At 35.3% G+C, this 22703-nt stretch overlaps 11 protein-coding genes across 11 annotated transcripts; 7 read left to right on the top strand and 4 right to left on the bottom strand.

Moving 5' to 3' along the window:
- Window positions 1-243: 243 nt before the first annotated feature.
- On the top strand, window positions 244-576 carry NCAS0A10840 (uncharacterized protein; the record flags this gene model as incomplete). Its single annotated transcript, XM_003673975.1, has 1 exon — window positions 244-576. The coding sequence occupies one exon, from the start codon at window positions 244-246 to the stop codon at window positions 574-576; it is 333 nt and encodes a 110-aa protein (XP_003674023.1).
- A 328-nt stretch (window positions 577-904) lies between these two features.
- NCAS0A10850 (uncharacterized protein) lies at window positions 905-2011 on the bottom strand (the record flags this gene model as incomplete). Its single annotated transcript, XM_003673976.1, has 1 exon — window positions 905-2011. The coding sequence occupies one exon, from the start codon at window positions 2009-2011 to the stop codon at window positions 905-907; it is 1107 nt and encodes a 368-aa protein (XP_003674024.1).
- Window positions 2012-3340: 1329 nt separating this feature from the next.
- Window positions 3341-5944, top strand: NCAS0A10860 (uncharacterized protein; the record flags this gene model as incomplete). The annotated part of the gene is made up of 1 exon (XM_003673977.1): window positions 3341-5944. One exon carries the CDS (start codon window positions 3341-3343, stop codon window positions 5942-5944), a length of 2604 nt encoding a protein of 867 aa, XP_003674025.1.
- A 413-nt stretch (window positions 5945-6357) lies between these two features.
- On the top strand, window positions 6358-6636 carry NCAS0A10870 (uncharacterized protein; the record flags this gene model as incomplete). Its single annotated transcript, XM_003673978.1, has 1 exon — window positions 6358-6636. One exon carries the CDS (start codon window positions 6358-6360, stop codon window positions 6634-6636), a length of 279 nt encoding a protein of 92 aa, XP_003674026.1.
- Window positions 6637-7060: 424 nt separating this feature from the next.
- PET9 (ADP/ATP carrier protein PET9) lies at window positions 7061-7987 on the top strand (the record flags this gene model as incomplete). Its single annotated transcript, XM_003673979.1, has 1 exon — window positions 7061-7987. The coding sequence occupies one exon, from the start codon at window positions 7061-7063 to the stop codon at window positions 7985-7987; it is 927 nt and encodes a 308-aa protein (XP_003674027.1).
- A 271-nt stretch (window positions 7988-8258) lies between these two features.
- SHE1 (She1p) lies at window positions 8259-9377 on the bottom strand (the record flags this gene model as incomplete). Its single annotated transcript, XM_003673980.1, has 1 exon — window positions 8259-9377. The coding sequence occupies one exon, from the start codon at window positions 9375-9377 to the stop codon at window positions 8259-8261; it is 1119 nt and encodes a 372-aa protein (XP_003674028.1).
- A 388-nt stretch (window positions 9378-9765) lies between these two features.
- On the bottom strand, window positions 9766-10902 carry HEK2 (Hek2p; the record flags this gene model as incomplete). The annotated part of the gene is made up of 1 exon (XM_003673981.1): window positions 9766-10902. The coding sequence occupies one exon, from the start codon at window positions 10900-10902 to the stop codon at window positions 9766-9768; it is 1137 nt and encodes a 378-aa protein (XP_003674029.1).
- Window positions 10903-11558: 656 nt separating this feature from the next.
- RIB1 (GTP cyclohydrolase II) lies at window positions 11559-12467 on the top strand (the record flags this gene model as incomplete). The annotated part of the gene is made up of 1 exon (XM_003673982.1): window positions 11559-12467. The coding sequence occupies one exon, from the start codon at window positions 11559-11561 to the stop codon at window positions 12465-12467; it is 909 nt and encodes a 302-aa protein (XP_003674030.1).
- Window positions 12468-12871: 404 nt separating this feature from the next.
- STU1 (Stu1p) lies at window positions 12872-17473 on the top strand (the record flags this gene model as incomplete). The annotated part of the gene is made up of 1 exon (XM_003673983.1): window positions 12872-17473. One exon carries the CDS (start codon window positions 12872-12874, stop codon window positions 17471-17473), a length of 4602 nt encoding a protein of 1533 aa, XP_003674031.1.
- A 176-nt stretch (window positions 17474-17649) lies between these two features.
- Window positions 17650-19689, top strand: POL12 (DNA-directed DNA polymerase alpha subunit POL12; the record flags this gene model as incomplete). The annotated part of the gene is made up of 1 exon (XM_003673984.1): window positions 17650-19689. One exon carries the CDS (start codon window positions 17650-17652, stop codon window positions 19687-19689), a length of 2040 nt encoding a protein of 679 aa, XP_003674032.1.
- Window positions 19690-19780: 91 nt separating this feature from the next.
- On the bottom strand, window positions 19781-22588 carry NCAS0A10940 (uncharacterized protein; the record flags this gene model as incomplete). The annotated part of the gene is made up of 1 exon (XM_003673985.1): window positions 19781-22588. The coding sequence occupies one exon, from the start codon at window positions 22586-22588 to the stop codon at window positions 19781-19783; it is 2808 nt and encodes a 935-aa protein (XP_003674033.1).
- Between the last annotated feature and the right edge of the window lie 115 nt (window positions 22589-22703).

Here is a 22703-nt window from a genome sequence, read left to right on the forward strand (position 1 = left end):
AGACTAAAACGAACTTCCGTTGATATTTCCGAATTTTAAAAAGGTTTGGATTTTGAGTCTCTTTTTAAAAATGCAAGGATGTTACAGTCTTGAAAAGGGTTAAAAAAAATTCATGAAAATTTTCTTCTAAAAAAACATGCAGTACTATGTCTGATAAGCGATGAGTTGCTTTAATAGTACTATATTAACTGTAATTTAAAAAGGTATAAGTTTCGTTACTCCTAAACAACAATACTACAAGTCATGGCTAAATCACTACGTGCGAAGAGTCACCTAAAGGCTAAATCAGTAAAACGTCATGCTGTGTTTCAAAAAATTGTCGATGCCCGTGAAGAAAGAATTGCCAATAAATTAAAGCAAGGTTTAATAGATCAAAAGATGGCTAAGTTGAAAGAACAGAATGGTGGCGATGCCGATGCAGTTATGGAAATTGATGCGGAAGGCAAAACTGATGAGGAAAAGAAGTCTACTGAGACTAAGAAAGTTAGTACGTCTGGATGGAGAGACGCAAGACATCATAATTATAAGAAGAATAAGAGTATGAAAAAGAAGAAGGGTTCTTTTACCAGATTTTAATGTGGCCGTAGATACATGGCACCAATTTGATAAATATATTCCCTCATACTGTCTCTGCACTAAATATGTCAATGTATACTAATAGTAATAAAAAGTAATAAAGAATGATAAATTAGAAGAATCCAGAGGGCTAAAGATTTTTATATAAATATACAATCTTCGATTGACGGGTTTCTCTTTGCATTATAATTAATGGTACAATATCAAAGGGTACAATTTTTATAGCCACAGGCTACTCGAACATATTACACAGATGTCAGGATCCAGTCCATCTCATCTCATCACATCTTATCACATCACAACTCATCACATCTAATTTTAATAATCTCTATAAAGTTACTTCACTTTTCACCTTAATTTTATCCTTAGTCTTTGCTCTCCTTTCTCTTCTCAACCTACTCTGCATCATATAATAAGTAGCTCTCCTAATTATCGTTTCCAATACGGAATGATTATATTCCGGATATGTTTTCTGAACACGTTGATAAAGTTCTTCAATCAATTTCGTCCTATACTCCTTCGTCGTATCACGGATCCAAGTCTTGTAACCCAATGGATAGTTCAAATCATGTTCAAAAATATTCAAGATGAAACGCTCCCTTTTCAAAGCCTCCTCAGGTGACGATAGATTCAACACTTTAGCCAATCCTTGAGCCGACAATCTTGAATCAGACACCTTCTTAGAATCAGCACATGTGGATTGTGATCTCTTTTTCGATTGTCTGTTATGTTTCTTGTGAGCACCCTCCAGGTACACATTTGTAGAATTTGCTCTCTTGGAATTTTTACTACTGTTCAATATTAATTCCGATGGGGAGAAAGTAGTAGTGGCTGCCGTCGTCGTCAATAAGGGAGCTTCTCCAATGGATGCCGAGGAGAATGAAGATGGAGTATTATTAATGAAATCTTTAAATTGAACGAATGCATCATTACTGTTATTTTCCTCCTCTTCATAGTTGTATGGGTTAAAATTGGCTATTGTGGAGAACACGGTATCATCAGAGGACGATGAAGAAGAAGTAATGGAACCCTTTGGAGAGTTGTTAATGTTTGGTGTATTCAAGACCGACGAGTCTAGGGATTCCTCCGTCGTGAACAAATCATTATCATCGTTTCTATTAATGTTTGATAATTCTATGGAGTCTAATGGATTTCCATCCATTGAACGTTGTGTAGTGACGTAATCTAAAGAGAATGATGGGAATGGGTTAAATACTTGAGAATCCGATTGCCACATTCCGTTATTGAAGATTAATGGGTCCCCCATTGAAATTGCATTGCTATCATTGTCGAAGCTTAGGGATTCTTCATTATAAATTTGCTCGTTTCTGACTTCGTTTAGAGTTAATGGATCAATTGTTGTTCTGTTATTATTATTATTACTAATTGGAACAGTTTCCAAAAGGTCGATATTATCTGAGAGCGAATGTAGCATTATGCTTATTATTATTATTATAATTATGGTATTGCTTTTTTTTTTTTGGGTTTGGTTTGCTAATTGTTTCAATGATTAGGGAAGATATATAATGAGTTAATGGTAGTTTGCTAATAATAGCTTGTAACAGATAAGAAGAATGGGAATGGCAATCGTTTTAGGAGTAGTGAAAGCAAGAGGGAACAAGAAGGCAAGAAAAGAAAAGGAGGAAAGAAATTGGAAAGAGTGGTTCTTAAATATACCCATGATGAGCACTAGTAATACCAGTCATAATATATGAGAAAATTGGCAAATAGACACATTCCGTGGTGAAAGAAATTTCCCAAAAAGTATCATCCTGTGCAGAGAGAAAAGTCCGCACGCACGGACTCCTAATGGTTAGGTACCTGTTATCCAAAAAGACCAAAGTATAATAAAAATAAAACCAGATGCGAGGTGGCAGACAAAGATCCGCAGAGAAAGAGAGGGATGAGAAGGGAAGAGGAGGAAGGAAAGGAGAATTCGCAAGGACACATTCATTGACGACTTTCTTGAAAAGGTGTTTAAAGCCGAATTGGGTATCCATTTTCCTGTGTGGATATTGGACCATGGGAGCAGTGGACAACGCACCGCACAAGACCCCATGCACGTCTGCTGCGCCCGACTCTAGCAAGGACGAGGACTTGGTGTCTTTCTCTTAGTAACCGTTCAGGGCAATTGATAGAGAGAACAATGCCATCAGGAGTCAAAAGCGCGCTGGCAGAGGGACTCTCGTAGAGGCAGCCCACTGTGAGGACGGCATGATAAAGTAAAACGTGTACATTCCGTATACCCTAAAGAGGAAGGTGTTTTCTGGACAGTCTTGGATTCCGCGGGCATTGGCGGACTTGGAGGGATTGGTACGGCGGTTTCTCCGCGGGGACCGGTGCAGTGGAACGGAATGGGACGGGTGCGCCCACCCAGACACCCGCCGTCGGTAGGCATACTCCAAGAGACTGTTCTCCCACGGACTGATAACGTGCGTTTGTCTCTCAACTCCGTCGGATAGACATGGGAAAAAAGACCGTTGTGCAATGTACAAAGTAGGGTTAAATTGAAAACCCTAAAATATATTTGAGAACACCTAATTTTTCAGTTTGATTTCCAGAAAAACTAAAAAATAGAATTATCCAGCCCTTTATAAAAAGTCTTTAACCCCCCTAAATTTCAACAAAGAAACGCTTTTTACCTCATGATTGTTTTAAATATTGTTCTAAGTTTCCCGTTAGTTCGTTAGTCTATGTATATAACAAGTTGAACAAGGCCAAGCATTGAAGTACAGACTGTCAGAAATCCAAACAAGGATATATAATGAATAATAATATACCTGATAGCCCACCTTCAAACACATGTAGCTCTGAGATACTCGTTCGACAAATAAGCTTTAGGGATACAACGACCCCTAACACATCTGTCAGCAGTAACAACAATTCCACGCCAACGCCAAAGAGAAGAAAAGTCCTAAAAAAGTTCGTTCTAGTCCAAGATTACCCATCTCAGTCTGAAGATTCAGAATGGACACGTATCGACAGTAAAGGAAAGAATAGCATATGGTCACATTTTCTGGAAGGAAAGAAAGATCGTTCAATTTTAAAATGTACCAATTGTAATAATGTTTATCGTTACAATCGAAGGGAAGCCAGATATAATTCTGAACCTGCTGAACTTCATTTAAGAGATGACTGTACTAATCCTCCTGATTATTTCCATGGAAATTTAAAGGATGAAAGGATAATAAAAGAGATATGTAAGAAGAAGCTGGACAAATACCGAGATTTAAAACAATATATTAAGACGCAGTCATTCTTTGATATAGCCGTTGGGTTAATTTTAGAATCCCGTCTTTCCATCAACTGGGTAGAGTCCTTCACGGCCAAAACTCTGTGGTCAACAATGGCGTTAATTCCAACTGAGAATAACAGTAAACCAGAACAGATTTTTAAGCCGAACAAATCTAATATGAGCAACTTTATTCGCACAAAATCCAAAGATATTAATTATTTCTGGAGGAGTGAGATAGCATCTTCGGCTCACATATTAAATGAAAAGACCTTTACCAATAGAAAGACATTACTTGTATCGCTTACAAAGAGGTTATATGCACTCGATAATGTAACGTTCATGTCTCTTGTTTTTGATCACTGGTCCAATCACAAAATGTCTAACTATTTGGGAGTTTTACTGGTTACATATGATGAAGAGGAAGGAAAACAAATTCCTTTTCTAGTGAAGATGGACAGGTCTGATTCTCACAAAACAATCGATATAAGTCAGCAACTTGGCGAAATTTTTAATAAGTTTGATGGTTTGAGAACAGTAACTGTAGGTATGTCAACTGATAATGCTGCCAATATGCTAAAGGTACCGAAAGAACTCTCAAGAACTGGCCTGTTAGGGACTCGTTTTCTTGGCCATGTACCTTGTTTACTACATAGTGCTAACATTATGAATAGTACCATGTTTGATATGGTCGAAGAGGACAGTTTGGGATTTGTAGATTCTGAGCTTAAATCAAAATTATTAGAGTTAGCTGCAATGAAATATCAGTTGAATTCTGATGGGTCAAGGAATGAAATTTTAAAACAAGATATCTTTACTGAATATCTTCTATCAAATAACAGCCAACTTTCTTCAGAATCTGCCGATATTGGTGGCATTTTTAGCTTTATAACTGGTGACATTATTCTGAAGAAAAATAATCAGCTTGCTCTTAATATTAAATCAAGCAGTGTTAATCAACTACTATACCGAGAACTATGCGTTGAGTTTGGAAAAATGAATGGAGAGGAACCTTTGGCCATCAAAACATATTCAAAAACAAGATGGCTATCAGCGTTAGATGTTGTGCTCAGGTTACGAGAGTTGAAACCTGTCTTGATGGAGTTAAATCGGGAGCCATCCCTGGGAGTGTTTTTCGATGAAGAAGATTTTGTTCTAATGGACGATTTAACTGATATCTTATCTCCTTTTCGTTCTCTTTGCGAAATGCTTTCTAATGATACCTGCACGTTGAAGAACACCCTTCCTTTGCTTATTTCCTATAAGGATAAAATAGACAAAATATTCGTTGAAAAATCGAAAAGTTCCAACCTAACGCACAGACATCTCCCAGTTTTTATTCGTTTCAGAAGGAAAATGGATAAATACTATAAAAAGTATGTCAGTATGGATATTTGTTTATTATCATCTTATCTAAACATTGCATTTGTTGATAGCTCTGTTTTTATAGAACAGTTCCCTCGTGAGAATACCGAAATCAAAAAAAGTGACCATGTAATATCCTTTGTATCACAAAAACTTACTGATATTTTAATACCTTTTTTGAATATATCTTATTATCCCATTAAGGATAGCGATACAGAAGACATGATCGGTATTTCGAGCCATGCAGGAAGAGTGTATAATGCTGAAGATTATTCATCAGAAGGACAAGAAGAAAAAAACTTGGAATTTGAGGAGGAATTTGATGAATTCAGTATTAAGGATGACTTACAAGAACAAATCAGATTAGAACTTGAGCAATACCGTCTACGTGCTCTATCATTGGTCAAGGAGTATTCAAACGAGGTTTTATCCAAATCTAAAAAACGCTGGTCGCCATTCGACCGCCAAGTCCAGATGATTGTGGGGGCAGATAATATATTCTGGTCAAGGCATAAAAGAGAGTTTCCACTGTTATCATTAGCTAATAAATTATTCCATTGTATTCCATCGACATCGATTCATGCTGAGAGACTGTTCAGCTTGGCGGCACAAATATTTGACAAAAGAAAAAGCCAACTCTCAGATCAAATGTTTGAGGATCTTTGTATCATACGGTCCTTCTTACTTAGAATTAAATTGGGGTCAATCAATATCACAGATTGTACTTTAAATGATGCTTTAAGATTAACAAAGGAACTCAACTTGGAATGATATATATAATATATGTCTAAATAAAGGTTACTTCTACATTTACCTGCTTACATCAATGATTTTCGCCCTATAAAAATTGTACCCTGATGCCCCCATGATTTTTAGCCATTCGGGTTATTGAAAAAATTAAGGAAGCCCTTAGGCCAATTTTTGGATTTTTCTCACTTATCACGGATTTGACCTTTGTACATTGCACAACGGTCTTTTTTCCCATGTCTACCGTCGGACATTCGTCCCTCCCCTCCATCTGTTCCCATCGCGCAGAGAACATTTGAAATCCTGGCAATGCCGATGGTGAACAAGGGTTATCTGGGTTTCCCTTGCATCTCTTCCACAACTTACGCAGGAAAACAAGCGAAAGCAGCATACTTGCAAACAAGGAGTCAACTGAACAGCAATCTCAAAAGCATAAAATGTTTCTATTCCTGCCCATTCTCTGCGGCATAAGTCATTTCGATAAAGAATACGACCAAACCCCTGCACACAATAACATATACTGTCCGAATTGCCACAATTTCAGTGTGAGACCCATCAAACGAAGAGAATTCTTCGCGGTGTATTGGGTCCCCATAGTACCACTGTACTGGGGGAAGCAACTACATTGTCCCATCTGCAATTGGAGACAGGATTTCAAGAATCAAGCTGAATTGGACAAAGTGCTGACGGAGCAGAACAATATCAAACGGAACTAACCCGCTCCCCTATAATTCTACCTATCCTATCTATAAGTTATATATATATATATTCAACATAACTAAGGTCAAATTTGAGCTAATAGACAACAAGATGAAACTTACGTAAGAATGATAGCGTTATACGTCCATTCATTCAAAAAAATAGAACGGACCAATGAGAGCAGGTTATTCGCGGGCCCCAGACCGACACCGGGGAACCAAACTTCTTTTTCCTGTGATTTGTAGGCATGGAAATCTCGGTCGAACCTTACCTGCAATCATCCTTAGTAACCCATCCTCCATCGACAACGTCAATTGGTAGGTAACAGACTATATAAGTAAACTACTTACACCGAGACTTTCATCAATATCCATCTTCTGTTATTCACTTTGCAAAAAGACACATACAATAAAGCACCAAACATAAAACAATTTTGTAAATATGAGCTCTAAAGAAGAAGTTAAAAAGGAATCCAATTTCGCTATCGATTTCTTAATGGGTGGTGTCTCCGCCGCCGTGGCAAAGACTGCTGCTTCCCCCATTGAAAGAGTTAAATTATTGATTCAAAATCAAGATGAAATGATTAAACAAGGTTCATTGGATTCGAAATATAAGGGTATTATCGAATGTTTCCAAAGAACTGCAAAGACTGAAGGTATCATAGCGTTCTGGAGAGGTAATACTGCTAATGTTATTAGATATTTTCCAACACAAGCTTTGAATTTCGCATTCAAGGATAAGATTAAGGCCATGTTTGGGTTTAAGAAGGAAGAAGGTTATGGGAAATGGTTCGCTGGTAACTTGGCTTCTGGTGGTGCTGCTGGTGGTTTGTCATTATTATTCGTCTATTCTTTGGATTATGCAAGAACTAGATTGGCTGCCGATGCTAAATCTTCCAAGAAGGGTGGTTCTAGACAATACAAGGGGTTGATTGATGTTTACAAGCAAACTTTGGCTACTGATGGTATGGCTGGTTTATACCGTGGGTTCTTACCATCTGTCGTTGGTATCATTGTTTACAGAGGTTTATACTTTGGTCTATATGATTCTTTGAAGCCTGCCGTCTTGACTGGTTCATTGGAAGGTTCCTTCTTAGCTTCATTCTTGTTAGGTTGGATTGTTACTACTGGTGCCTCCACTGCTTCATACCCATTGGATACCGTTAGAAGAAGAATGATGATGACTTCTGGTCAAGCCGTTAAGTACGATGGTGCCTTTGACTGTTTCAGAAAGGTTGTTGCCGCTGAAGGTGTCTCCTCTTTGTTCAAGGGTTGTGGTGCTAACATCTTAAGAGGTGTTGCTGGTGCAGGTGTCATCTCCATGTATGATCAATTGCAAATGATCATGTTTGGTAAGAAGTTTAAATAGATCGATTAGTCTAGTCTAAGCTAATCTAATCTTTTTATCTCCTCTACTTTCCTATTTTATTTTAATTTTTTCCTTTTTATATTCCAAGAGAGAGCGGTTTACAAGAAGTTGGGCAAAGTCTTAATTTGAATTAATGATGACAATGATGGCAATGTTTATATTATACTATAATTCTTGTATTTATGTAATGATGCATATGGTTTTTTAAAATTTCAAAAATTCTTAAATTAAATATTCAATTATAAAAAATCTTTCTTTATTCTTTACTTCTTCAACGCCATAAAGGTCTTCTAACCTCTTGCCCAGCATCAGAACCATTATTTAAATTCGATGATAATGATCCACTTGTCTTACTCCTACCAAATTTTATCTTGCTGGTGGAGGCATTATGTGACATGGATTTATCAGTGATAGTATTAGCTGTATCCGAATGAACTCTTCTTGAATGCACATTACTACTACTAGGTTCCCCGCTCTGAATTGTGTTCATGGAAGTGGATCTGGATATGCTTGTTTTCGGTGTTGCCGTTGAATACAATCGATCAAATACTGACATTGTTGTACTTTTCTTTAATTGTGACGTTCGAGGTTTCACATTGGAATTGACGACAACGGTGGTTTCCTGTTTGGAATTATCCCTTCGTGTCCTCTCTTGCCGTATATTAGAAGCATCTGACGTAGTAACGTTTCTATTAAGATTAGAATGAATAGGTTCTGAACGCTTTATAGTTCTCTTATTCAATGAATTTATTGTTGGTTTCAAAAAAGTAGGTGGGTTCATCATAGTAATTGGGTTCCCACCAGTCAAGGGTGTATTTCTAATCGATGTGGAGCTGGTAATGGAATCATCCACTTTAGGTGCAATGGATGCTCTTAATCGTAATCTACGTATTCGTCTTGTTATTTCACTCACGGGAGTTGCTGGTGTGATAGATCTTCTCTTTATTCTGGATTGTGAGTCGTTCGTCTTCATTCGTTTCATGGATTCAGAAACGGTATTGTCATGAATGTTGCCATTATCTGGCGTGTATGAATGAATATTTTTCTTTGGTGTGGTTGGTTGATTGCCTATTGATTGCATGTGATTGAATTGTACATTGTGCTTGGTATTGAACAATTGTTGGAACGACGACGAGGATGATGATTCGTGTGTAGCATTGGTATCGTCGTTATCTTTCAATTGCTCAAATTTTTGATGCGTTCTTGAATCTAATTCATTTAACACCTTATTACCCATTCGTTTGGAGACACCCAATGTGTTTATTATTTCATTTGGAGTTGAATTGAAATTGTGGAAGGTCATATTATTATTGTTCGTATGAGGGTCATTATTATTATAGTTATTTGTGGAAGTTTGAGTAGTTGAAAAAGTGAATTTATTATTGTTCATTCATGCATTCATTCATGCATCTATTATAGGATAGATTGTAGTATGATTGAGTGATGGAAATTGGCTGAAATTTTCAAGATTTTAGTTTTAAATTATTTCAATGATTGATTGTTTTGATTTTTCCTCGCCTGTTTGAGAAAATCCGAATTGAAGAAAGAATAAATAACTTTACATTTATTGAATAGATAAAATATAATAAGGTAGATAGTATAGTAGTAATTTATATGAACGAAAGGCAGATTGGGAAAAAAAAAAGGGTAGAGTAGAGTAGAGTAGAGTAGAGTAGAGTAAGCAGGAGGAATAATAAAAACAAAAAACAAAAGGGGGAGTTATATATAATACAATTTCTTTTTTTTTCTCTCTTTGAAAAAAAAGGTTGAAAAATCAATCATTCGATATCTTCATGTTTAATTGGTTGACCGGAAGAGACTATAGTATCACTATTAAACTTAGCTTGACGTCTTTCAATTTCTGAATCTAAATTTTTCAATAACATGGATTCAGCAAGTTTAACATTTTTAGGTAAATGACCAATGATGGTGAATATTCTATTTGAACTATCATCTCTTGATTCGTCATCTTTCCTTTCAATGATGATTTTAGTCTTTGTAAAATCTTTTAAATTTGCGATTCTATTACCTTGTTTCCCGATTAAGGCACCCACATAAATTTCTGGGATTAATACTTCCACTTTAAATTCATCGTTATTATTACTATTATTTTCGAAATTATTACTTGATGGATGATAACTAGTATCACTTTCTTGTCTTGTATTAAAGCCATTGGATTGATGTTTCAAATGAGGGTAATAATGTTTTTCTGGGATGAAATTAATATCTACATCATTTAATAATATTTCTGAAATTTCAATAAGTACTTTTGAAATGGAAGCTGGGAAACCTTGAATTTCCAATACTCTTTCACTTGAATCTGGTAGGAAATGTTTTGATGCGACAATCTTGACACCATATGTTTCAATTAAGGCTTTAATTCTTACACCACCCTTCCCAATAATGGATGAAAGATGACGATTTGGTACGATCAATCTCAAATTTCCAATCTTATCCACTGGGACTTGATCTTCCAAATTTGCTTCATTCGCATCCTGCTTTTTCGTTTCACCATCATCATTTTCTTCTTCACCATTTTCTTCTTCCAGTACTTCATTTCTTGATGGTGGAGGTAATAAATGATTTAAGAAATGGAAGTTATATTTTTCGAATTTCAAAGGAGGCAATAAATTTCCCTCTGCATCATAATCCTTTTCATTTAAGATATCCACACAATCACTAAGTGCATTAGCGACATTAATTATAGGGCCTGCACAGGATAGAATTCTATCGGAGCATCCGGTGACCTTCTCTGAGATCCCGATCTTGACACCGTGAGTTTCCCTAATCTTGGAGATGGTGGAACCCTTGAGCCCTATGATCTTGGCGGCTTCCTTGAGAGAGAGAAGGACTCTGAGGACAATTGTGGGGGACACTGTTTGTGGGGGGGGTAGTGTTTCTTCTTGGGTGGACATTGTTATGTTGAGTTGGTGGGGTTGGTAATGCAAATGTGTGAGAGTTGCGGTACGGTGTGAGTGAGTGGTTCAATGGTATGTGTTGAAGTAGTCTCTCTTGGGATGTAAGTAGTTAGTGTTCCACCTTGATGTTGTGGGCATAATGGATGGATGGATGAGTTTGTTTGCTTCTTTGCTCAGAGGCTAAGAAAAAAACCTGGAGGGGGTCACCCGGATGGGGAGGAGAGAGAGGAGCCTGCTTACGTAACCGAACTCAAAATAGTTTTAGATATTGTAAGATTAAGAGCATGTAACGATGTACCATGATTCACTAATGTACTTACTATCCATCCATTAGCATTAGTAGTAGTAGTAGATGATAGTGATAGCAATAATGATAGTAGTAAATGCATTAGTAATCGCAATCTCGGAACGGTTTCGGATGCGCTTCCGTGGAAATTTCCGGCGTTACCCGGATAAACACCCTTTGCTTTTTTCCATGACAAATACATAACTAATATCTCGCTTTCCATTTCCTTCCCGCTAATGGCGCAATCATATATATATATACATATACGTACACACTTATCTGGAACACTTCCATTCTGGGTTAGGACTCTCTCATCTATTCTGTATCCGGCCAAACACAACACAACAACACAACAAGCACAACACAAATGACAGCCAACTTACCAAAAGTAGAATGCATAGCAAGAGCTCGTATTCCAACCACACAAGGTCCTGACATCTTCCTCCACTTGTACACCAACGACCAGGACTCCAAAGAACATCTCGCCATCGTCTTCGGCGAGGACATAAGGTCCCGCTCTCTATTCCGCTACAGATACCCTGAAGAGACACAACAGGAGAGAATGATCAGGGGCGCATACGTCGGGAAATTGTACCCCGGTAGAGTGTCCGCTGATGTGGATGATAGATTGGGGTTGAAGTTGGAATTCGATCCAAAGACCGGTGACATGCTTTTCGATAAGAGATGCGTTTGGGATGAAGAGAATAAGACTCTGGTGAGAATTCATAGTGAATGTTACACCGGGGAGAATGCATGGAGTGCTCGTTGCGATTGTGGGGAACAATTCGATAGAGCTGGGAAGTTGATATCATTGGATGTGGAGAAGGAAACAGGTATCGTAGGAGGTAATGGTCATGGTGTGATTGTATATTTGAGACAAGAAGGTCGTGGGATCGGGTTAGGTGAAAAATTAAAGGCTTATAATTTACAAGATTTAGGTGCTGATACCGTTCAAGCTAATTTGATGTTAAAACATCCAGCTGACGGAAGAGATTTTTCCATTGGGAAATCTATCTTGATGGATTTAGGAATTAAAAATGTAAGACTATTGACTAATAACCCTGATAAGATCAGTCAAATTGAATATAAACCTTATTTGACATGTGTGGAAAGAGTACCAATGGTACCCATCCATTGGACTAATGCAAATGAAGGAATCGATTCCGTGGAAATTGAAGGTTATCTAAGAACAAAAATTGAAAGAATGGGTCATCTACTTCAAAAACCTTTGACTTTGCATACACATGAAGAACAAACAACTACTGGCCAAATATGATAATGACCTCAATACACCATTCCTTAAGCACTAATGATAAACCCTATACATATATTTATATCTATATCTAATGTAGTATAATATAATATAATCCAACTGTAATGTAATTTACAATACGCTTTTTTTGGGTAACCCGGAAAATCGCGTCGCGTTAGATTTTGTTTGTTTGTGAGTAGATAGAAATCTATTATATTCTCAACCTCTACAAGCTCAACCTATAAACAAAACAATGGATGCCATTCTTGACTTATTCTAATAGAACCACCATATAAGATAAGTGCGAAAAAACACACAACAACTCCAACTCATATAAACCTTTTTTGGTAAACCACTTCTTTAACAAACTAACACTCAATTAAAGGATTTTACTTCACAAATTACGCGTTTACATCATTTAATAACAAATGAGCGTAAATGAAATACAAAACGATTTCCAATCATTATTCTCCATATTCAACGATGATTCAATATCAATAGATTCAAAAATATCAACATTGACCAAGTTTAAAGGTCATGTTAAGAAAGAACTAGTCAATATACCACTAATACCATCATTTTTCGACACTTTATTATTAATACCGGAGAAATATTCAAATTTAATCAATCTGATAACGTTATCTCATTCATCATTATGCTATTTGATTAAGAGAGTAGCTGTGCAATCTCCTTCCAACTTCGATAGAATAACAGTGGGGAGATTAATAAATCATCTAATTAATAATTTACCAAATATAATCTCCAAATTAAACAACACTAATGGTAACTTAGAAAAAAAATTCTGGCTATTATCGATAAAAGCCCTAGAGACAATTTATCTAGTTACCCCATTATTCTTAGAGGATTATTTACAGAAATTATTGGTGGATTACCAGAACAATATTAAATTGATATTGTTAACCATTGATGAATTGATAAAGATAAATTTAAAAAACAACAAAAACCCAATTTTTACTTTACAAATCTTTATCCCATTCTTTATTAAACTACTGAATAATCCTCAACAAGATCCACAATCTCATTTAATTGCTGAATTAATAAGTGATATCTTGAAAAAATATTTAAATGAGCAATCCATAATGGATTTCATAAATCAACTGACCAAGAATGATATCAAAACTATCGTGACACAGAATTGCATGATATCATCATCTTCCACCTCCAATACCACCAATAATCAACACTCATCTCAAGGCATTAACGATATAGATATAACCGAAACATCATCAAATCAAATATTTGATAAAGACTACGAATTAAACATAATATTAAATGATTCTCAATCACCACAATCTTCAACGATATCCAACCCTAACAATAAACTTCATCCACATCCTCATAACAACAATTATTATAATTCCATGGATCAATTGCATTCTGACTTGAATAATCTATTAATACCATTCCAAGGTATTAAGGAAACGGAACAAAATTGGAAACAAAGACAATCAAATATAATTGAAATGAGATCCAAAATCTTTCATATTGATAATAAAATATTTCAAGACGATGCAAATTTATCACAATTGATTAATATCTTAAGAGATACAAACTTTTTAGATTGTATATCAAAGACAATCCTATCGTTAAGAACAACCCTTTCATTAAATTCCTGCCAATTATTAAAAGACATTATAATATTATGTAATGATAAATTATCATTACAAATGATTGATCAGATATTTATCATACTGAAAAATCTTCTTTCATCAACTAAGAAAATTTCTTCACAAATGTCATTCCACTGTCTCATTATAATGTTAATTCATATTGAAAGCTTTCATAATAAACTCTTTTCCAATTGCTTCTCATTAATCAACGAGAAAAATGTCTTTCCCAGGATATGTTCTGCCACTTTATTAAGAATAATCTTAATTAAATTCAACATCCAATCATCAAAATTGGAAAACAATTTGATTTACATTGAAGAATGGTTGAAAAAGGGAATATCAGATGCTCAAACGATAGTAAGAGAACCAATGAGAGTTACATTCTGGTACTACTATAAATGTTACCCAAATAATGCCAAGGATCTCTTGAATAGTGCCTTTTCCGCACAATTGAAAAAATCAATAGAATTATCAATACCAAATCATTTACACTTGGATTATTCCAAAATTTCACAAAATCAAAGAAATGTCTCATCACACTTCAATTCCATCAATGGCTCAAGAAGATCAAGTATTAATCATAACAACAGAAATAAAAATTTCCCAAGCTATGCAAAACCAACACAAGCATCAAAATCATCATCTCTAAACACCAATAATAATCAAAGAAATTCGAAAATTAGATCCACAAGTGAGTTTCTACTACGAGAACACAACAACAACAGCAGCAACAGCAACAGCAATAATATTCATAATTCTGACCTACACACTAGTCTCAAGGACCAAAATGGTAATTCTAATTTGAAGAGAAAAGTAAGTGCTCCTCCAATGTCGTTGACCAATAATGGATCTGTAGCGAAAAAACGTCATCTATCAAATCCGTATTCAGCAGAGAAGGATTTTGAACTTCACCGTGAAGACCCAAATCATCTTGATCTCACAGATGAAGTATCTAATAATCATTCAAATACATTAATAAAGAAGTATTTGAATGAGGAGAAGGAGGATTCCAATAATACAAACACAATTAACATGAGAGATGACGAAATAATATATGAAAAATTACAAAACCTTTCCACAACCAAGAATGCCATTGAAATCTTACAGAATACCTTACTGGATGAGAAGAAAGACATTCTCTTCAATTTTGATAAAATATTACCTTCATTGCGTAATGCAATGTTGAAAAATCCCTTTCAATTGAAAAATTTATTAACCATTGCAAGATTTATCAACGTCTTTCCTCTAAATTACATCATTGAATTATATTCTATAAACAATTTAGAGTCTTCCGATTTGTTTAACAAACTAACACACTTGGAAAGCAAGAAAGATTATAACGATTTGATAACTATAACATTAACAGAATTTAACAACATAACATCAACTTTCAATCTTACTAACCGGGAGTCTCCCGAAATATCAATATTTTATTTGAAATATAGGTCCAAGATCTTCAATTTCTCCTTCAAATTTATTTCTTTGCTATTTGAAACCATCAAGGAAAATGAGAAATCCTTTACCACAGATAATGACATTATTGGTAAGTTACTTTCTAAACTCTTCCAACTGTATGGCCAAGAATTTGATTCTTCTCTTTATTTTGAATTGCTATACAAGATATATTTGAACAGTAGAGAAATCTTCAAAGAGATATTGGCGAATTATGACTTATTTTCAACTAAATTGAAAATATTCAATGAATTGAAGTTGAAAGATATTAACTTCTTTGACATTAATGAAATTATGAAACTAGATGAAATACCAAATACAACGGAACAAGATTACAATGATATAGATGAAAAGGAAGACGATACTAACGTTAAGCGGTATATGGAAATGACAATGGTCAACCCCTTCCAGAAATCTCAAAGCAATGCCACAGATAAACGAACTCCAAGTACAAGCAGTGTTATTCATAATTCGCCAACCGGAGAGGACGAGAAGGACGTCGATGATAATAGTAATGATGAGAATGTTCAACAGCATACAGAGAATAATAACAGATTATATGAAATGACCAAGATAGTAAGTGTGTATCAAACTGCGAACAATATTCGATTATCTGAAACAGAAACAGAAACTGTAGACCTAGATAACGATAAAGATATCAGTTTAAGTGATATTTTCAATAAGAATGAAAAGGGTGATGAGAACGAGCATACAGTTAAATTTAGTACCGATCCTCCAAAAATTATTAATACTGTGGATGAAAAGAAATCAAACGTGGAAGGATCATTTCATAGAGAAATTCTCACAGAGCAGGATCCAAACGTTTGTCCTACCCCTACCGTTATTGAGTCCGTTGCTGAGAGAAAAAAATCAACATTATCATCGTCATCAAAAAAAGATTCTACCAAGAAGGCAATTGCTTTTGAGAAGGTGAATATTGGACAGCACGATATGCCTTCCTTAGGTATGAACTCTCAAGAAAAAATGGAGTTTTCACACTTAGGTCAAGAAATGCAAGAGAATGCATTGGTATCTCCCATAAAAATAATTTCAAATGAATCAACATTTAAATTAGAAAATTCCTTGCTAAATCAATTTGTTCCTGATTCATTAATTCATTATGAAGTAGCTGATACCATAAGCCACCCAACAAACGATTTTAATGACTTCCAATATTACTTTAAGCACATGCTAAAATCAATTAATAGAATTAAGAGCGGCTCCTTTACAATGAAACATCTGAACTACCTCATTGAGCCTTTAATTTCCTTCGGTCATGATCAACAATTAAAAAATTGGTTAGATAAAGAGAATGGATACAACGAATTACTTGACTTATGTTGCATGCTTTTACAGTCTACAGATGAAACACCATCAATACCTGTGAGATTAGGTTGTAAATCAATGGTTTTATTATTTTGTCTAATTAAAGTTAGCTCCAATTTGGAAAATCCTCAACTGATATTCTCAAGTAAAATAGCAGATGTATGGAATGAAATTGTTCTTCTGATTAATAACATATCAGACTACAATAATGAAATTTATTTATTATCTCAGGAACTGCGAGACGAATTGTTAGTATTAGGATTCTTCAATTCTAAATCAATAACAAGAATACTAAGTATTTTAGTAATGGAGATAAATGAACAAAATCCAGGGATTAAAGAGACATTTTTGATGGAAACATTGTCTAGAACTTTGCAAACACAATACAATTCAAACAATTTTCTAGCGTTCAAGAAACAACAATTGACTGAAATAATTCAAACAATGTCGTATTTTACTGAGACAACGAATACTAATTGGAGATACCAAAGTACAAAGGTTTTAAGCTACATACTACGAATTTTAAAATCAAGCAATCACGATGAGACAGATATATTCCAAATGTTTACTTGTTTGGAGAAGAAAACATTTAAATTGGTGAACATTTTATCATCGCAATGAACGGTGGTTGATTGACGCGTCGCGTGGAAACATGAACGCGTAAAGATCAGTGATTTTTCAATCACGTCAACTTTCAAAGATTTGAATATTTGTATTTATTATTTACTATATACAATAATCTGCATTAATTTCAGAACAGCATTTCATAGATCCAGCAACATCTCCCTTCTAAAAAAATGAGTGCATTGGATGCGAAACAGTTTGTTACACAGTTTGGACCTGGAGTAGATAAGCCCGAAATTTTAGCCATTTTACTCAACTTAACCAAAATCCATGCTATTAACGTAGAAGATCTATACATCAAGTGGGAACAGTTTTCCAATTCAAAGCATGAAACTCAAACTGAATTCACAATAAAAAATTTGGATCAATTTAAGCAATTCTTACAACATCAAATGGAAAAGCAAGCCAATGCAATGTCAATGAACAGTGCCTCATCAAATCCATCTTCAAATCGTAAGAAACTCAAAGCTTTAAGACCTTCGAATTTAAGTCCATCAATATTTGGAATGGGGCTGAGCAGCAGTCCCCGGACTCCAACTTTAAAGAAACGTAAGCTTGGCATTACAAGTAGTGTAACAAGTAGTACTGAGAAGAGTAATTTGAAACTAGAATTCAAGGACGAACCAACTGCTGCCATCAAGTCAGAAATCCATGAGGAAGAAGTGCCTTCTCGTGACTCACTTGACAACTCTACTGAATCGATTGCAAATGTTTCAGTTAAAACTGAAACCCCTGTACATATGAAACAAAGTGTTGAAGCAGGTAAGATTTTAAATTCTCTTAATCCCGAGAATATGGAAGTATCAAGTGGTCTCGATCTTAATGCTCAAGATGGAAAGAAGATTAGGATTTCTCCATTTTACGATCATAAAAAATATAAATTTAGGACTATGAGACAAAACTTGCTGGATGCATCCGACGTTCTCGATGAACAAATTGAAATATTTTCTAAGATAATCCAGAAACATTTTAATTTATCACCATCTCAGTTTAGCGATCCAACCATACAATCACAATCCGAAATATACGCGGTTGGTAGAGTTGTACCAGATAGTCCCAATGCAGAAGGCCGTTTGAATACTGAATCGTTAGCGTTGGAGACTTCACGGGTTATGGGTATCGGTCGAAGAGTAAGACTCGATTTAAAGAAAGTTGAAGAACTATCAATGTTTAGTGGCCAGATTGTAGCTTTGAAAGGTAAAAATGCTAATGGTGAATATTTCCTTGTTGATGAAATACTTCCTCTACCATATCCTGACGCACCAGTTTCTACAGAGGAGGAGATAAGTGAGTCCCAGGAAAGCTTAGAAGCGGAATCTATGAAAGTGATAATCACAAGTGGTCCATACTTTGCAGAGGATAGTATAAATACAGATCTTTTACTTGACTTTGTTAATCGGCTTAACAATGATATCAAACCACATGTTCTGATAATGTTTGGCCCGTTTATTGATGTTACAAATCCTCTCATAGCTAAAGGAAGCATCCCAAGCTTTCCTAATTTAAAGATTCAACCAAAAACATTAGATGAAATTTTTATAAAGGTTATTACGCCAATTTTAAGAACAATCAACCCACTTATTCAGGTGATTTTAATCCCATGCACAAGAGATGCAATATCTAAGCATGCCTCATACCCGCAGGATTCATTCGACAGAAAGTATTTGCAATTACCAAAGAATTTCAAGTGCTTCAGCAATCCATCTACATTTCAATTGAATGAAGCATTCTTTGGTTGTTCAAATATTGACATATTTAAAGATCTTGTGGAGACAACGAAGGGTGGATTAACTTTTAGTAGAGATAGATTTGACAGGATTTCTGAACATATATTACAACAGCGTAGATATTATCCACTTTTTCCAGGGAAAACTAGAGAAATTCTTGCATCAAAAGAAAAAAAAATCTACAAACACATCGCTGGTGCAGATTTAGAGATCCCTTATTTGGGTTTAACAGAATTTGTTGGCAATGTTGCCCCAGACGTCATGATTTTCCCTAGTGAGCTCCCATGTTTCGCAAGGGTTGTTCAAAATGTAGTTATAATAAACCCTGGAAGATTCATAAAACATAAAGGTGGGAGGGGAACATTTGCACAACTTTCCATTGCTAAACCAGATTTGAATGATGGGAGGTTGACAAAAGTGGATAACGATGAGCCAGTATATCTTCATAATGTCTGGAAAAGAGCAAGAATAGACCTAAGTACATAATTATGTGAATTGATTTTTTCATACAGAATATATTTGTTATTATAAAAAACTATTATAAAAGCCGGGAACCGAACGACATTAAAATTTGGCCTCAAATTTTTTGTCTAATTTTACTAAATATACCATTCTTCTTTTTTGTTAATGTAGATTGCTCGTTTGAAGATTTCTTCTTTGAAGCATCATTGCCACTTACTGTCTTTTTGATAGAGTGTGTTAGGCTTCTGAGTGAAGAGGGACCCTGTGATTTTCTTTTCGTTGTAGAAGAAGTAGGAACTTCCGTCATATTGCCTTCGATTTTATTCATCATAATGTTCTTTTCAAGAGCCTCATTCCGTTGCTTCTGTGGCAGTCTTACATGTTCACCAGGTGGGCAGGGTTCAATCGAGGAAACATTTGTTCCTGTCAAGGCAGTTGAGGCAGCTTTTGTGCTTATGCTACCTTCAATAAAATTCTTCTCTGAACGATGAGCTTTATCTTTAGCTAAGGTCGAAATAGATGGTTCTCTACGAGCAATACCAGAAATTATGGATTGAGTTGGATCAACCGAAACATCTGGATTGTGTTTTAGAGATTTGGCCTTCATCGTGTACCTCTTTTCTCCGAAATGGTAGTTTTTAGATGTTGGAATAGTATCTGGGATCGTGGCGCCAGCAAAATGATGGGATATTGACGATCTACGCCTTTCAACCTTATTGTTAGAAGCTGTGATCATATCAACACCTTTACCATGATTAGCGGTAGCCTGGTCACCTAATCTCAAGATATTTGGTTTATTTTCCCTGTTGGATTCAGTAATAATAGCCCAATCATCTCCAATTGATCCTTTATTATTGCTCTTCCCATCAAATTTACTATTTTCGACGGTAATATCTTTCTTTAGGAAGGCTAATCTGTTAACCTCGGAGTCAGAGTTTATATTGGCATCGTTCTTAACTTTACCGTTATTAATGAGTAAACTTTCCTCAGTCATAAACTTGTCTGTTTCAGCTACCAGGTGTGATAAGCGACCTTGAATAACTATTTTCTCTCCTTTAGTAGGTACATACCCTTTATTTAACTTCTGCTTAGTACTTTCGAAAAACCTGCTAAAAAAGAAATAGACCAAAACTGAAAGATGCTCCGAGAATATTGCAAACACCAATATTGTAGACCATGAATACGGAATAGGTGGATACCTATACCAAAGCTCAGTTTTTTCAAATTCAGTTGCAACTCCTACATCAGGTAAGAAACAGTGTCTATACATAATTGTCGTAATAGATGAAATTGTAGCACCTAGAAGGGATACAATCAGCATTGTCACGTTCCATGATCTTGTAGGTTGTGGTTTTATTGAATCTTCAAGGTATTGCTTCTCTCCGGTTTGAAGTATAAAAGGTTTGCATTTCTTGATAGCTCGCCACATGTCTGCCTTTATGATGATGTGATTAAGCACGTAGCATATAAATGGTGAAAGTGGCCAAATTGGTGAAAACATTACTAAAAATCCAAATTGAATGACAAGCTTTTCACGATTAACTGTTAAATCAAAATTGCCCCATGGCCCTATATTGTAAGATCTAACAGTTCTCCATAGCTCATAATCTTTTGGAAATTTGCTCTTCATATTAATTGAAATTTTTGATTGTTCTGACTCTGGGTTTGCCTCACCTGTAATCTTAGGAAGTAATATCTCAATTAGAATTGGTACAATATTTTGAGTAGCCAACAATATCAGCTGATTTGTGACGATAAAGTAGAAAAATTGAGTTCTGTAACGAGTTGGATCAACTCTAAAAAGAGAGGAAGTAATAGGGATGTGGAAATAAAGACACCACCCTGCTAAAGACTTTTTTAATTCAGGAGTAAATTTATAACCTAAGGGCAAATAAATGAACATGGTTATTAACAATGGGGTATAATTTATAAAGAAAGTCAATATAAAATTCTTTTCCATCTTTGACTTCATTGGATTAGGACCGTTTTCCCAGGAGATAAACTTGTCAACAAAATTCCTATTGAAAACAGTCGTTAAGACCGGAGTAAAGGCAGAAATTAGAACGGTTGGTAATAAAGTTAGAATAATGACTAAAGGACCTGAATAAAATTGGGTAATGAAAATATCAACAACAAAACAAAGACATTGAAAGGTTACGAGAAATGAAACGAAAAGCAACGCTACAGGAATAAAACTACATTTCCTTAAGAGAACCGTCTTAGGTGAATTAAATGATGTATTTAATACGTCATGTACACCTGATGTCGTTGTATTTAAGCGAAGTTTATTTGTATAGTCCGGCTCAACTTTATAAATCCAGGAAGCAGTGAAATAAAGATTCCATATGATTAGAAAGGTGGTATAATATGGATTGAATTCCCATGAAAGAGACCCACAAACTGTCCTTATAAGAAAACCAAAAATTAGTAATAGTTCTAATGATTTTGTATAATTTTTGAAAAAACCAAAATACTCAATGAGCCCATCGTTCCTCATTAGTGTCTTTAATTTTTTTAAATCTGAATCCGTAGGTAAAGAGATGAGATTCTTAGGAGCAATCTGTTGTCTTAGAAAATGATTTAGTTGCTTCGATGTCTTTGCACCATATAATGGTATAATTGACTTGACAAAGTCAAATTTATCTAGAGTTTCATATAAATCCAATTCTCTAGTTTCAACCAATGTTGCATCATTATCTGATCGGTTCTCTTGTTCTTCACCATCATTTGATTCATTGTGTATTTCATTATCATTATCTTCAGTTCTTATGAAGGCATACACTGTGTCAATTGAATGCCCTGGCCTTGTTAGGATTGAAGTGCCAAGATTGAATAACTCCTTTGATAGAATAGTTATGTTTTCTTTAGAGTACTTCAGGCAGATCACGTAATTTGGGTCCAACTGATGTAACGTTTCTTCCATTTCTTTGTGTAAGTTGCTGAAACTGGGTTCTCTTTAACTATCGTTGACTCACTTGACGACAACGTTCTGTAGTGTGTTGTTTAATAGGAGTCGTTCAATTAAGGGAGCATTATCC

Source organism: Naumovozyma castellii, chromosome 1 (assembly GCF_000237345.1).
Source record: "Naumovozyma castellii chromosome 1, complete genome".
Taxonomy (NCBI): domain Eukaryota; kingdom Fungi; phylum Ascomycota; class Saccharomycetes; order Saccharomycetales; family Saccharomycetaceae; genus Naumovozyma; species Naumovozyma castellii.